The sequence below is a fragment of the Pholcus phalangioides genome, unplaced genomic scaffold (assembly GCF_987345545.1).
Source record: "Pholcus phalangioides strain wild (caught in Gottingen) unplaced genomic scaffold, Ppha-v1.0 ptg000009l_1, whole genome shotgun sequence".
Taxonomy (NCBI): domain Eukaryota; kingdom Metazoa; phylum Arthropoda; class Arachnida; order Araneae; family Pholcidae; genus Pholcus; species Pholcus phalangioides.
The window spans coordinates 46834779-46851519 of record NW_028301602.1 but is presented as its reverse complement, the minus strand read 5'-3'; the positions used below and the strand labels follow the sequence as shown (position 1 = coordinate 46851519).

The window sequence follows — 16741 nt, the reverse complement described above, 5'->3', positions numbered from 1 at the left end:
TTGCATTCTTATTTCTTTTTTTTATTTGTTCCTAGCTCTTTTTTTTTTATTTATGTTCCTTGCTCTTTTTTCATCAATTTTATGGGAGTAACAGATTTATAATTTGTCTGTTTTGCTATAGCATTAGTTACATTTTCAAAACATAGTAGTCTTTAGATGAAACATTACTGCAGTTTGAATTGCAACCAACAAATTTGGATTTTGTTTACTTTATATTCCTCCTTAATTTATAATCAAACCTTTCTTCTGGTTACCTAATGACAGGAGAAAGACATTTTCACATGTTTTGCAACACTGATAAAAAACTAGGCAAGTTGAAAATGTGTGATTTTCAGAAGTAAATTAAAATTTATTCAAATATTAAAATTATTAAAATTTTCATTAGATTGTCTCTGAACTGGAAAATGCAGTAAAATGAAAATAATTTTCAATTATATATTTCTCACAAAAAAAATAGTCAGGAGAAGGACATTTAATCAAAGCACTCACCTTTTTTTCCTGAACAAATCTAATTTGTGAATTAATTTACAATCCTAATTGATTTAAAAGAAAGTTCAAGTGATGGCTACATTCTTATTAACCTTCTCAACACATAATTTGATAGGTGGCAATTGGTGGTGTAGGACTTTAACCAATGTTTTCCAAATGTCACAAATGGAAAAAAAAAATAACTAGGGAAAATTTTCATTTGGCTATGACCTATTGATAAAAATATTTAAAATTGTAAAAAAGATGAAATATGAAAGTATACTGGCCCTAAAAATATATATTATTGAAAAAAAGAATATATTTTTGATTCAAGATATAAAATTATTTTAAAATTTGAAAAATGCACTGGGGACATTTCCTTAGGAAATGGAAATTTGTTCAAGCAAATTTTAAAAATCTATTGATGAAAAAATTAAAAACAGAGTGACAACTTTTTAGAAACTGGAATATAAATAGAAAGTGACAGAAAAAAAGGTATGTATCAAATATATTTAATGTAAACTGCTGGGGACACAATTTAGTCCGATTCTGTGAGAATCACCCATTTAATGCCAATTAAAATTGAATATCACAGCATTCACGCCATGGAAAGAAGTTGCATATTTAATATGTATTAACTTTATTAAATAATATAACATTACAAAGTTTTGACACCTGGCTGATGTGAAGATAATTTTCACATCTGCAAGCTGTTGAAACCTTCATAGTTATAGCAAAGAGTACCATCATCTTTGGAGAAGTATAACATTTTAACATTCTTTCTATATACCGTTTTTCATTCATTATATCTTGTTAATAAATTCTGATTTCAACTGGTATAAAACTTAAATTGAATTTAAAGAATGATTTGAAAGAGAAAACATGTTCAAAATTTTTTCTTCACTTCTCTGATTTTAATGAGTCAATATTAACAACATAAATTTTCCTACCACTCAATAATAGATTCAAAGAAAATGTCAAGCATTCGATGAATAAAAAAGGATATTTCAAGAGTTTGGTCAGGAACTTGCACACCAATGAAGTCCTCTTGCGAGTTCAGAGTATAGAGATACCTAAGAAAAATTATCATAATTTTAAAAAAAAACAATATGAAATGTTTTTTTAAAGTTTGAAATTTTAAAATTCCCAGTTTCATCAAAATGAGTGCCAACAAAATGGACTACATTGAGCTTCAATGCTGCAAACAAGCAACCACCACTTTTGCTTCCAATTTGAAAGATAGATGGAAGCACTTCTCTAACATATGACATCTTGGACACCATAAATATGTTTGGAACTCACAAATATCACACGCAAAATCTTCCTGGCATGCACCAATTTGTGATTCTTCAGAGGAATATCCCCAAGGTGCATATGGCAGGGCAGTGCGTCACACAGCAGGACTGTCTTAAGAGTACCATGGGCCAGCAAAGCAGGATTGTAAAAAAACCCAGCTCAGGCAGGTTTTTAGGCAAAATGGGGAAAATTGAATTTCCTTTTTCCACAACCTCAAAATATCTAATTTAAACATGTATGTACATCCTTTTTGTATACATCTTATGTTATGGCTAAATATACATTTTTGATGCATGTTAAACTATGTATTTGATCAATAAAACTGACCATACAATAAGGGAACAATTGTACAAACACAAACACTTCTACATAATTGTATCTGAACCTTGAGTTGTATGCAGAACTGTAGCAAGAAGATTGTTTGTGGTAAAATAAATGAATTTGGATAATGAAAATTCTGTGAGAAATCAGAATGGTGCCTGGATTTTTTTTCCTCTAAATTTTTCAAACTCTGGAGAAAATGTATCCAGAATTGTCCTGTTTTGATTCGTCAAAAATAAAACCAGAAAAAGTTTTTGTTTTTTTTTAAATCGAACCCAAATTTTCAGAAGCTAAAGTCACATACTTCTCTTTTCTTGAATTCCTCACTATTAAAGAATATCCCTGATTCATTGAATTAAATTCTGAAATATTTTTAAAGGAGCAGTAATAATTAAAAAATAATCTCGTTAAGAGAAGATAGCAGTCATTCTGAGGATTCATTACTTTGCAGGTGCTTTCCCCTTGTCCAAATTAACCATTTTTAGGAACTTAAAACTACAGACTAACTTGAATTATCATAAAATACAAATGTCAATAACATTATTGTATATCAATATCACTTTATACAAGACAACTTGTCATGTATGGCAACAGACCTACAGAATGCCTTCATATGGCTGATAATTTTAACAGGCCAATTTGAGGGGTCAGGCTTATATTATGAGCATCTTGAAAAATTAAACTAAGGCAAATTTTCTGGTTAGGTCTTAGTTTCTGAGAAAACTATACCTTTTTGTTCTGATTCACTTGAAGGTGTTCGTTACCAATGTTCAATTCAAGAATCCCACAAAGTATTTTTTTTTCATTATGAGTAGTTATTTTTGTCCCTTGATATTTCAATCTGAAAGTCTCATGTATCTGTATAAATTTATAAAAAAGTAATGCAAACATGTAAATATATTTTTTGAATGCAAATTCGGTTTAAATACATTGGTTTACTTCTTCACAGAGGCTTCAATTTATTTATACAAGAATTTCTGTGAGCGTGCGTGTGTGAAAAATTATTGTGTATTATAAATAAGCAATAATTTCTTTGGATATGTTTATCACATATTACATATCGATATATTACATATCCAAGTTCATGGTTGCATTCTTTGTTTGTTTTTTTTTTGTAACATTTTAATATGTGAATCTCGCATCCAAATGCACCATAAAAAAAAGGTAGTCAGTAGAATTCTATATAAAAAAGTGTGTGATTCCAAGAAATTATTTTGATTGAAATCTTTTAAAAATACTTCAAAATATACATATTCTAAACACTGCACTATGCAGCAGTATTTTTGGAATACATAAACTAACCTTAAAATAAAATTTTAACCTGAAAGCAACATTTTCTTTGAAAACAATTTTCCCCAAAAAACCCCGGGTTTTTGGAAAACCCAGCCGGGGGGAGATGGGTACCTACCCGGAAAGCAAATTTGACAACCCTGTGACAAAGTGGTTTTTTTAGGCTCTACCTGACTGGAAATGTTTGTCCCTAGCAATTCACATGCTTACCATCAAGAATTTGAACTAGATCTCATTTTCATAATGTCCCCATCTGCTCTCAAGGCCCCAGGTTTCCCATGCAATAAGACACTGTCAGACAGAATGAAATGGGAAAATTTAGAGGAGACCTACCAATTGTGGATTGAAAATGTTTATGATGATTATGGATATTGTGGCAGATGTTGGGGGGGGGGGGGGGGGGGGGGACTTGGGCCCATAGGTCGGATGCACATTTATGCCTATGGGATGTAACAACAACACCAGGAGACAAATAACTTGGATATTTTACATTGAGGTATCTTCAGAAATTTCTAAGAGACTGAAAAAAAGTAAATGCAAATGGATTTTTTTACATAAGAGTCAAAAAACTTGTTTTCATCTTTTGATATAAAAAAAATTATATTTCTCTAGTTCTGCTTAAAAGCAAAAAAAAATTATATTTCTTAATTAAAGCACTAATCTACAATGTCTTATGAAACAGATTTCCCAAAGTATTTCCCCTTTGAATACACAATAAGAATTCAATACTCTTACCAGCAATCATGATTCATTCTTCCTAAGCAATAGGCTGATCCACCTGCAAGTATAAAACGCAGGATTTGTAATTAGAACAAATTGAATAACCAATGCATATGATATTGGGGTAAAAAATATGAATGATCAGGAACTTACTACATGCCTATATCTTGCATTGTGAATAATTCTGAGAAAATATAAAACTACCGTCAACCCTTGGGAACATGCAACTCTGACAGGCTTTAGAAGGCAAGCTGGTCTTTCTACATGATTCCAGTTGCCTTCAAAGCATGAATGCATGTTACTCTTACTTATTCAAAAGTCTCCAGACCAGACCAACACAATAAAGTGGATAATTCTTATAAATCTCTCTAAGAATTTTTTTACCCCACTTGGTACCACTTATTTTTGCAGTCCCTGCTTTTACTAAAGCATTGTGCTGCTTACAACATTTCTTCATGATAGTTTTTGAAAAATGTTATAAGTAGAATCCACTATAATTGAATAACACTAGAATACAAGTATCCACTTCTTCCACTTCTAATGTGGGAGATGACAACCCTTTTGAAATATGAAACACACATAACTCTGACACCATAAATATGTTTTGGCAATACATATGGGTTAGTATACTACAAAACTTTTAGACATGCACTAATTGGTGAGAAATCCCCTAGAGTAGCAGTTCTCAACCGGTCTCCGTAGAGCCCATGGAAGCTTGTGTACTTCCCAGGGACTCCACAGCCACTTGCTGAAAATTAAATCAGCAAATTTGATAAATGAATAAAAAAAAGTCTTGTGTGGCTGTCAAAGGAATTGTATACTGAAAAGTCTTAGTAAGTCAAAAAAGGTTGAGAACCGCTACGCCAAAGGAATGTTTACAAGGTGAATGTATGGTTTAGTAGTAGTCTTGTCCGATTCAAATAAAACGTTCATATCCATAGTGAAAATGATTGAACACATTGTGATCTTATGGTTTGGTCTCAAATTTTAATTTAACACTTGAGCTATGTTGAGCATTTTTTACAAGATTCTTGTTCCCTATCAAACGAAAGCCTTTAAAGGGTGTTTTGCAAGGAAAATTCCTCAATGAAAGTTGAATGCATAAATTATTTGAAATAAACTAGATTACTAACTAGCTCAATTCAACTGGCTCACCTTCAAATAGTTCATCCAATACTTCAGTCTGAAACAAAATAAAAAATACCACTTTACTGATATACAGAGTGATAAAAAAGTAAAGCACATTTTAAAAATTGAATACTTAATCGAATAGTGATGTTAAAAATATGAGGTTTTCATAGAAATGGTTGGAGTGAACCAAAACTTCAAGTGGATAAAACAAAATTTTATTTCTTGAATAGTCACATCTCGAGATGGCATCAAAAAAACTTTGGCATTTCATTCAAAAAAGTAATCATCAAAATGAGATTTTTTTTCTTCTGATTTACAGGTTAGGTGGCAGCACCTGATCGTATAGCTACGCTAATATAAAGACATAGTTAGGTTTCACAGTAAGCAATTTAAACATAGCCACCTCTACCAGAGTAACAGTTTATTCACCAGCATATTGTGCTGATAATTAGCAGCATATTGTGATATAGTTCAAGAGCCTGTTTGGATACTATGGACCTAATGCTAGACCCAACAATAGCTCATACATGATTACAAACTCAGAGAGTTAATCGTGTACACTTCCATGAACAAAATACAATTTTGAGATTTCAAAAAGTGGTGAATAGAAGATCCATCCCATTCATACTCAGCAGATAATTTCTGAAAATAAATTTTGTTTGTTTTATAGTCTCAAAATAGTAATCCTTGCAACATTTCTTTTTACCCTGTTGTTGATAATTTCAACTTTACTTATTCACAAACTCTTTCCCATATATGAATTGCATGTATTCCAAGTTTCATTAAAACAGGTGCATTAGTATCTAACAACTATCTAAGCATTTAGATACACTTAGTTTGATTTAAGAAATGAACTGATATCACTGTAAATGATTGAGGATTGTGAAATGGTTTAAACATTTGAATGGAATGCAAGATGGTAAACTACAACAAGAGACTCTAGCATCATCTCCCACCCAATAATAAAAAATGCATAAGTTAAAACTATTTTGAGAACATAAAGGCCACTAACTCATGAAAAATAACATAACAACCATAGAGAAAAAACTGTGCAGCTCACCTCATTTTCAAAACTTGTATGTGGTTTATCTTGTAGCTCTGGTCGCATAAAGTTCTTTCTTGAATAGAAAATATCCTACATAGTAATAAAAATCAAAAATTATAAATGAAAAACTGATGAAATCCATGGGCAGAGATACGGGCAATGCCCCCCCCCCCCCCAGACATCCAAGTCCATCTCCATCTATGATCAAATCAAATCTCAGCTAAATAAGACCTAATAAAAGCAATGCCAAAGTCAAATCATTAATTTTTTTTCAATCAATATCAATCATTATTTTTTCAGTCAACTGAAATGTAGATTATAAAATTCAGTTTTCCAAATATCAAATCACTAATTCTTTTAACCAAAGATCTTTTGCTGAATTAAATATTTACAATAAATTTATCTAATGTTTTCTACTTTAGTTAGTATATAAATCTGGGCTCTTCACACAGAGAAAAACACATCCATTTCCAAAAAAGTCATTTCACGCACAAACATATAAAATACAAGATGTTATACTGACACACCATATAAAAAAAAATCACATTTCACACCAACTTCCCGACAACTACATGTTGTCATCTTTCTATATCTTAATATTATTCATTCTCATGTGTGCCGCAGAGCATCTACGGATCAAAAGACAAAGCTATAACTAAAAATTCTACAACTCGCCCACACACAGTCTGCGGCTCACTAACCTCAGTGACAAAGAACATGAAAACAAATGAACACAATATTCATATATGAATGAAAACAAATGGACAGGTTTTATATGTAGCGTGTTTTTTAAGTAAATACCATTTTGAAATAAAAAGAAAACAAGTTGACTTTCCTTAACAATTTTTTTTTTTACATGAAAGCCTGTACCTTAATGTACTTTTTAACATAATTTCCACCAATATTAAGGCATTTATCGTATCGTACAACCAGCTTTTGAATCCCATCTTCATAGAAGTCTGGCCCCCTGATTTGACAACAGCAGCAACACAGCCTTTTTGACCTCATCGTCGTCATCATGGAGCTGACCACCCAGATGCTTCTTCAAATGCAGGAATATGTGGTAGTCACTGGGTGCTAGATCGGGACTGTACAGAGGATAACCAAGTTATTCCCAACAAAATGAGGCGATGAGATCTTTGGTTCGATTAGCCAAGTGTGGGCAGGCATTGTCATGAAGCAAAACGATCCCCTTACTCAACATGTCACGCCTTTAGTTTTTAATTACAACTTTCGATAATTTAAGCATTCTGTCACAATTTCATAGAGAACACTTCTGGAAATTAGAGGAAACTCGTTAGATAATGGCGAAATCATAAAGCGTCTGTTCTCCCTAAATCTTTCGTCAACTTTCTGGACCAAATCTTCAGTAATGACAGAAGGTCGCCCACTTCGTTCCTAATACTAACCATTTGTGCAGCTATCTTTAAAAGCTCTAACCCATTTCCATACCATTCTATCGCTCATAATGTTTCCTCCATACACTTCACTGATCTCACGATGAGTTTCAGCCGCTTCCATGCCTTTAGCACTAAGAAAACAAATCACAGCGCATATTTTACAGTTGGTGCATTCTTAATCTACGGAGGCATTTTAAATACTCACGAACAAACTTAAACATGAGCGAATGTTTCCGTAATGGCGTCTGTGGTTTGCCAACAAATGCAGGTACACAGCGCGCGCGTGTGTGCGCGGAATACCGGCCGCAGCGGCAGAATTTCAAAACGGTACTTACTTTAAAAACACAACTTGTAGAAAAGGAACCAAACGGCATTTTTAGCATTTTTGAGATATACCGACATCTGAACTATTGAAAGGGATTGAACTATTGAGGTGGGATTTTTTTATCTAAATAGAACCAAGTGACATAAAGGCTGTGAAGCCATCTGTGTGCGCTTGAGCCAACTACCAAACCAAAGATATAACTGAATCGAAGATAACTTTTAATAACTTTTTCGGTTTTGATTTAATGGCGCTCTTGGTTCCTTTTATATAAAAGCCATCCAAATCAACACAATATTCATATATGCATGAAAACAAATGGACATAATATTTGTTTATGCATGAAAACAAATGGACACAATATTCATATAAGCATGAGAACAATCAAAATACAATATTCATATGAATTGAAAAATACTTAGCACTGTACTTTCGGTTAGCAATGTTTTGAGCTTTACAAATGTTCATTCTTGTTTGGGACCAAAACCAACAAATCATTTGGTAGTTTGGGGACAGCATAGGCGGAGATAGACTTGGAAGTCTGGGGGGCATGGTCATTATTGCTGGGGGTGCACAATGATGATGATGTCAATTCATATATACATTAGATCAGTCGACTCCACCTTTGACGCTGCCCCCCCCCCATATCTCCGCCCATGGGGGACAGTCAAAGGTACAGGTCACTTAGTGGAAAAGGTGCTAAAAATCGTATCTGACTGGCTATTGTCGCACAAACTGACCCTTTCAAATGGAGAAAAACATCATTCTTTTGTATCTCTTCCAAAATACCACCCATGATCCGGCTCCAAGGTAGATCCATCAAAAAACAAAAAGTTCTAAACTACCTAGGCTTCAAAATTGATGAACTCAAATGGGAGGACACATGTAAATGTTCAAGGAACCAAAGCTATGGCAGCTCTACAAAATATGAGAAGAATGACTGGGCCACAATGGGGCACCACGCAGAAGATGAGAAGAGAGCTGTACCTAATTGTAATAGAACAAATAATGGTATTTGGTGCAGGAATTTGGTTTAACAATCCTACAGTTGCTCTCAAAGACAAATTGGACTCTATTCAATGCAAATGCTGCTGCATATAACGGAGGCCTACCATACAACGCACTATAATGCCCTTCAAGTCATCTCCTCCCAGCACGAAGCTTGAATATCAAGCAAAAGTCACTAAACTTCTTTGCCTAAACAAGGTGATTGAACTGCCAGAGGAAACACTGAGACCCGAGAGCTATGACAATAAAAGTAAAAGGTTAGACTGTACAGATATAAAGGTATCCAGATATCTACTACCAACGCAAGTGGTTTTGGAACAGTTTGAACTAAATCTTGACTTCAACACTTCACACTTCAACTGTTATTAAACAAACAGTTCTAAAACTAAGGATGGGATAGCCACAGCTTTTGTGAAAACAAAAAACATCATCATAGACAGCTGGGCAACAAAACTAGAACCTGGCAACTCAGTGTTCCAGGCTGAGTTTCTCGCAATTTATAAAGCAACGTTAGATGCAGCAAAATTTAACAACTTTCCTAAAATCTTGACGGACAGCTTGTCCAGCCTTAAGGCAATAAGAAACCCCTTGTCAACAAGCAACATGGTTAGACAGATAAGAAAATTGCTTTTCAGTAATCCGCAAGTACTGTTATCTTAGGTTAGAGCACAGGCTGGTTTGTGGGATAATTGGTAAGCTGACAGGCTGGTCAAACAAGCAACTAAAATGGGGAACGAAGAAACAACAATACTCCTACCACCATCATCAACGATGGTAGCCATCTGGAAAAACCTTTTACTTGAATGGCGAAATGAATGGGATGATAAAGAAGCATCAGGTAGGAAAGTTCACAGCATAGTGAAAACAGTGAAGGCAAAAAGCCTGAACTGGAAAAGAGAGGTGATAATGTTCCTAATAGGACATGGTCCTTTCACAGAGCACCTCCACTGCTTCAAAATCCTCAAAAGTCCTGACTGTAGATGTGGAGAAATCTGGAACGAGTTGCATTATGCCACCAAATGTTCAGCAACTGCACCATACCACCCCCTCCCCCTACTCCAGCAATTAAAAATATTGACAATTGGAGGAGACAGATACCAAAAAGGCAAACTTTAATAATGAAGATCATAAACTTGGTGAAATTTATGGAAGCAAATCCAAATCTAGTATGAAGAGAACCATCGGCCATAACAGTCAAACCAAGCACTATCACGATAAGTCCCCAAAGATCCTTAAGAATCAGGCAACCGGTTCTTTCATATGCTGAGGTGTCCGAGGACGAGGGGCTCTTGAGTGAATGATGCTTCAATTTAGGAATAAGTCAGCGCTGTCTTGTCCCTTGTCGAATTTGTTTCCCTCTCAATGGCAAATTCAATTTCTGTGGATATATTGTTCCACAGAAATTGAATTTGCCATTGAGATGGAAACAAATTCGACAAGGGACAAGACAGCGCTGACTTATTCCTAAATTGAAGCATCATTCACTCAAGAGCCCCTCGTCCTCGGAATGATGATGATGCTCTTGGCTGAATGATGCTTCAATTTAGGAATAAGTCAGCACTGTCTTGTTCCTTGTCGAATTTGTTTCCCTCTCAATGGCAAATTCAATTTCTGTGGATATATTGTTCCAGATAATTTTCCACAAGACTTCGAGATTGCAAAACAAAAAGCGGTTCGACGGACAAACACAGATTTATTTATAGAATAGCAATTTATACGTATTTACAAGCTAATCAGAGAGCTAACAACTTTCTCGCAAAGTTTAAACACAACTGACTGAATCTCCTTGTGCCTGTCTGAGTCTGCTATCTTGTGAGCGCCGCACTATTTATAACCCCGGAGAAACTTCGAGAAAAAGAACATTCCACAAAATTCTATTTTACAGTTTCCTAGTCGACGGTGCCACCATACGGACTGCCTGGAGGGGTGTTGAATCACTGTTTGGAGGGGCGGGACTTTCTAGATTTTTCTCTACACGCCCTGCCAGTTCTCCACCAATCAGTCATTTCCGCCAAACCGAAACCAGTATCAACCAATTTTGATATTTCTGAGAGCCATCGAACGAATCGCACCATCTATCGTCGATAGTTCGTAACAATATTTTATACATGTATATTTTTGTTTTTTTTTATACTTTTCCCTCTTTTGTGTTTTCTCAATCTATGCTAGATGTTTTAGGTATTTAATCTATATCTATATTATACATACATATATTTTTTTTGTATTTTTGCATTGCTTTTTCATTTTCTGCACTGTTTTTATGTTTTTGTATTTATTCTTTTTTTTTTTTTTTAATTTTCATTTTTTGTGCTCTAATATTTTGTATGCATGAGATTCTGCCTATGTACATTTGATTATGTATCAAAGTTTTCTCTAACACGGTAACGCCCCCTTCACAAGGGCAATGGCTAAAATTGTCTAAAATCGATAGAGCCTGGGCTGTGTTCAATGCGAAAGAAAGACAGTTTGGTGATCTTGGCGTATCCAGGGATAAACTTTCTGAAATATACCAACAGTCCTAAAAAAACTGTTTGCTTCAAGCTCGTTGGAACAGAAAATTTTTTCACTGATTGTGTTTTTTCCAGAGATGGGCGCATTGATCCATTTTCCACGATATGGCCAAGGAACTCTACTTGTCGTTTCAAAAATTAGCATTTTTTTAAATTTGATCTCGAGAAATTTTGATGCCACTCTTAGAACAGTTTCCAACTTATTCATGCCATCCTTTTCATCTCAGCAGAGGGAATCATTAAATCACCCATATAAATAATAACAACACCTTTGTTTGTGAGGTCCCTGAAAATGCTGAAAGCATACTGCTGAAAGACACTTCGGCTGGCACTTAACCCGAATGGAACCTTATTGAGCTCGAACTGACCGTCTGGGACGATGAAGAAAGTGTACTTTCTACAGTCCTCATCAACATCTACATGAAAAAACTAGTTTTTAAGATCTGGTGTGGCGTGCAACTTGTCTAAAACATCTTCTATCAATGGTAGAGGAGATATGTCTTTGACAAGCTTCTTGTTCAGTTGAGCCACGCACAGTCTAGTTGTGTTGTTCTTTTTCTTTTTTCTTCACTAATACCACTTGACTGGCATAGTCAGAAGAACTTGGTATGATTATTCCTTCTTCCAGCCATTCATGGATCAGCTTGTCCACTTCTTGTCTCTCAGGAAATGATAGACATCAAGCTCTCTGATATACAGGTGTTTCATCATTGGGAATGATTCTCATAGAGAAATGGGGTTTTTTTCCCATCTTTTCTAGCCTATAAGAGCACTAGATAGAGACTTATACAATACAATAATACAAATACAACGCCACAACAGGCAGATTGCCCAACAAGATGGCTGACTTAAGAACATCATGGATCCCCGAGCTATTTTTTGGAGGCCCTACCTACTACTGCTACACCACACATGCACCCTTAATAATCCCTATAATCTCTAAGGACAGATATCATGTGAATGGGAAGATGGTATTTTCATGCTTTTTCAGGGATGGTTCTTCCCCTAATATTGACTAGCCTGGAAGAGTTTTGCACACAATTTACTTGAGTCTGTAACAATTATTTTATTGGTCTGAATAACAAAACATGTTCAGATATTCTGATAAACACAATGATTGCTACACTGTTTTTTTACCGCTCTTTCTGCATAAAACCAGAGATTTTTGCTAACATAATATAAAGTTAAGCATTGAATTTTTTTCCCCCTATAACACTGTCAAAATAAAATATTAAATGTTAATACTAGGGAAAGACCAAAGTGTGTAGACCCAAAATTGCAAAAAGGAACTACGGTTAAACACGTTTCGAAACTATATGAAGTTCCTTCATCAGTAGCAAAGAAAGAATAGTGAAAGTACTTATAGCAGGAGTTACTCGCTGTTGTAGACAAAGAGTTGAATTCAAAATGAACTAGCAACAAGAGCAAAGGAGGATGAAAAAAAATAAAAATGATGGAGCCAATTTCAAACGAGAACATGATAGTGATGCTGATGGAGAAAAAATAATTATTGTAGAAACTGTTGCCAGATTTTTGAGAATGGTGGTGTGCTAGTTAGGTCGTTGACCAAATGGTTTGAGTTTTTGTTGATGTGGAATGATTTGAAGAAGTCCAAGTCAGACATTCTCATAGAAGATACGTAACCAACCAAGACTTTAACCGCTCATCTATAGCCCAACATTGCTGGTCTTTTGACCATAAATTTGACTTTTCTTCTGCCAAAATTATTCAAAAATGCCCCTCACTGTCTGCCGAAACGCGTTTAGCCGTGGTTCCTTTTTGCAATTTTGGCTCTACACACGTTGGTCTTTCCCTAGTATTGTCTCACCCGAAAGGTAATTTCATTTCTATTAAATGTTATGCACAACTTCTTGTCAATATACTCACCAAAACACAATCAAAACCTGCAATTTCTCGCACAACATACAGCAATGGTTTAACGGCTTTTAAAAGTGTTGTAGACCCACAGGTTTTCAAAATGAAGCGATTCTTTGATATGAACATGCTGCTTTCACTACAAATAAAAATATCAGTATTTATTGCTGCAAAATGACTAACATAAGTAATTATTGATGTGTTCCCATCCATAATTATTTTTCTATTTTACCTTATTATTTCTGACAGCATAACATACTTTTTACTTGAAACGAAATCAACATTTCAGAGATTACAATACATTTTAACAAAGCAAAAATTCAATTTTTAATCTCTCATTTTCTTAAAATTTTTCACATAAACATGTTTATTATTCTTTTTTATTCCACAAACCAAATATACATATTTGAAAGAAACAACTTTATAAATAACTATCATGAATTCTGAAATAGATTTAAAACCAGATTTAACAATTTCCAGTGAATGTTTTTACGTATCAAGAATCCTAAGAACATTTGTTACTTTCTCAAACATATTTTGCTTATTTAACCCCCTTCAAACAGTTTTTAAAATTTTCCAACATTATAACTATGATATTGGAAATAAAGGCGTATTAAGAAACCACTATATCACCATATTTCAGGGTGACTGAAATAAAGCAGATTGAGTTTGGCGAGATATCTTGGGATTGTCGCTGTAAGGGTTAAGCAGGGAGTAGATAGAAATTACAATGACATTGTAAATAGCGATTTCTCTCACAAAAGATCATCTAGGTACATTGTAATTTTCATAACACATTCCCCACCTCCAAATTACTACTATGATATCTAATAGCCTATACCTGTTCATTGACACTCACAGTTGAGAAGGTGGTTATGATAATTGGTTACAACATAAGAATCAACTTAAAAAATAAATTCTCTACATCATTGGTGCCAGAAAAAAATATATAAATTTAAAAATGCATTGCTGAACCTCTATAGGCTGAGGAAGAACCAGCTCAAAGCAAAAAGTCAATCAATTTAACTTCTTTTACATGCAAGAAAACCAATTATGACTGTTACTGCTGCATTTCTTTGGTGTGAAATATGAAACCTGCTATTAAACTATAAAACTTCTCTCTAATTGTGTCATGCATCTATCAAGTATTTTCAAGTTTTCATATATGAACATCATCGGTAGTGGTTTTCAATCTGGGCTCCACAAAGCACTTAGGGCTCAGCACAGATCACTCAAAGAAAAATAAAATTTTAAAAAAATCAGCAAATTAAGTAATATAAATAAATTAAAAAAAAGAGGCCAAAGGGACTTTTCCATAGGAATCGATTACAAGAAAAGCTCCACAAGTGAATAAGTTTGAGAAACATGCATATGTTTCATGAGAACATAACATATGCATGCTGACATTCACAACTAAGTGAGTCTAAAACTGCTTTCTTATAATTAGATGATAAATATCTGTGAATATAGGTCATTTTAGTGAAAGTAAAGAAGGAGAAAAAAAATTACTTGCTGCATCATTTAACATCAAAAAAATAATTCAATGGTCCCTTGGATTCTCAATATACTATTTATATACCTATAATTAGTAGTCAGTATTAAGAAACTGAGGTTCACAGAACTTATGAAGAAGTCATGTGATATAGACTTTCATCTTTTTTTAACTATATTTCTGAATGCTGATATGCAATCGCAAGGGCATCATGTTGGACTCTCATCATGAGGATCTAGGTTTGAGCCCAGTAGATGGAACAGTGGTGGTTGCCTGAAGTTGGTTTTATACAGTTTTCCAACGTCAAGGTGTGATGTGAGCCTGTTTCATTTATGTATATATATAATGTCTCTAGGCAGAGAAACGGGCAGACTTTCAACATAATACTTACGTAACATGAAAACTCAAGCATTTACCGTCATTGCCTCAAAATATGGAACACAGATGGCAGCAACAGCAAGAACACGAAACAAGCGCAACTCTAACAACATAAATACATTAAGGTCATGCATATGCATACACTCATACAACATGTCCGACTTGTACCGATTCGTTAGAAATTCTGCAGAGGAATGTGTACAAGGTACGTTGTACAGCTAAGTAATAATAGTGTAGTTCTGAATAGAACAAAATTAAGAACTAAGTTATCTAATAATAAAAAATATAATGAAAAATTATTCAAGAATGATTCTGATTATACAATATAATTTCAGCATGTGAACTCAAGGGTAACATCATATTTCAAACTCGAAATTGATTTGACACTATGCCATTTGTAAAATTTATAAAAAGTTTGAAAAAAAATAATCTGGCTGTAGAAGCAGCCAACAAATAGCCACATCCAGTATTTGAATCCAAAGAAAATCTTTATAGAGTACACTTCCCTGATGACCCAAAATATTATGTTTAATAAAATGAAATGAGGGATAAAATCATAATTTCCAAATTTCCATAAAAAATTAAAATATATGCTGAGGTCAGCAAGAGATATGCCAACCACAAAGCAAATGAAATCAGTATATACCCACGTCATAAAATGTACTGGTCAGAGAGACACAGAGATTTAGCACAAAAGACATTGAACTGTTTTTCTCTTGTTTCCTCACTAGATGAGAAGGTGGAGGACGCGTTGACACGCCCCAAGCTGTAGACATAAAGAACAAAAACATAATTCGGAAAAATATTCTCAAAACTAAATAATAAAAACAACAAGAACTCTCAGGAGGAGAAATTAGTTGCAAATATTTTTAATAAGTTTTATAAATTCTTTTACCATGATATGATACTTTAATTTTTTTTTACATATTTTACATGTTTTGTGCTGGTCTTATTCAAAAATATGCATTAGAAATGTGAGGTAATAGTAGATTTAAAATATAGCAGTTATTTTCCTCCTTCACTTGATAGTTAAGAAAGCCCGACATGTTATAATTGTATTTTTATACTCTTCTGTATAAATAATGCGCAAAAGATGTGCAATTTCAGAGGTGCTTCTATAAAATAACTCATAAGAAAAATTATGCTGAAAAAATATCAAACATTAACACACAGGTATGTGAAAAATGAAAATAAATTTGGAATTCATCTTGCGTGTTAATGAATACACAATCAAATTAGATTATATTCATAAAGGAACACCCAACAGTGACAATGTAAAAAAATGAAGCATATCTATCTGCCTCCTAATAGCACAAAGGAAATAAGTTTGAGTATTTAAATAATACAGTTGGTTTGTCAAATAAAAAGAATGCACTATTTTTATATCATTGTTCTGAATAAGTTGATAAAGGTATTCAATCTTATATTATCAGTTGCATTATCTCAAACACACACACATAAATATGAATTGTAGCTGTGATAACT

The 16741-nt window shown here is 33.9% G+C and overlaps 1 protein-coding gene across 2 annotated transcripts in view; it reads right to left on the bottom strand.

Annotated features, from left to right (window-relative positions):
• The window catches only part of SamDC (S-adenosylmethionine decarboxylase), a 47584-nt gene that overhangs the window by 7976 nt on the left and 22867 nt on the right, over positions 1-16741 (bottom strand). The window contains exons 3-8 of one of the 2 annotated variants that reach the window (XM_089236414.1): positions 15907-16022; positions 13399-13525; positions 6287-6361; positions 5251-5278; positions 4111-4153; positions 1475-1541 (exon numbers count right to left, since the gene is read on the bottom strand). In XM_089236414.1, coding sequence (XP_089092540.1) covers positions 1475-1541; positions 4111-4153; positions 5251-5278; positions 6287-6361; positions 13399-13525; positions 15907-15911 — 345 coding nt within the window. In that variant the 5' untranslated portion in view covers positions 15912-16022. The remainder of the gene's footprint in view (positions 1-1474; positions 1542-4110; positions 4154-5250; positions 5279-6286; positions 6362-13398; positions 13526-15906; positions 16023-16741) is intronic. The other variant, XM_089236413.1, reaches the window with a different exon arrangement.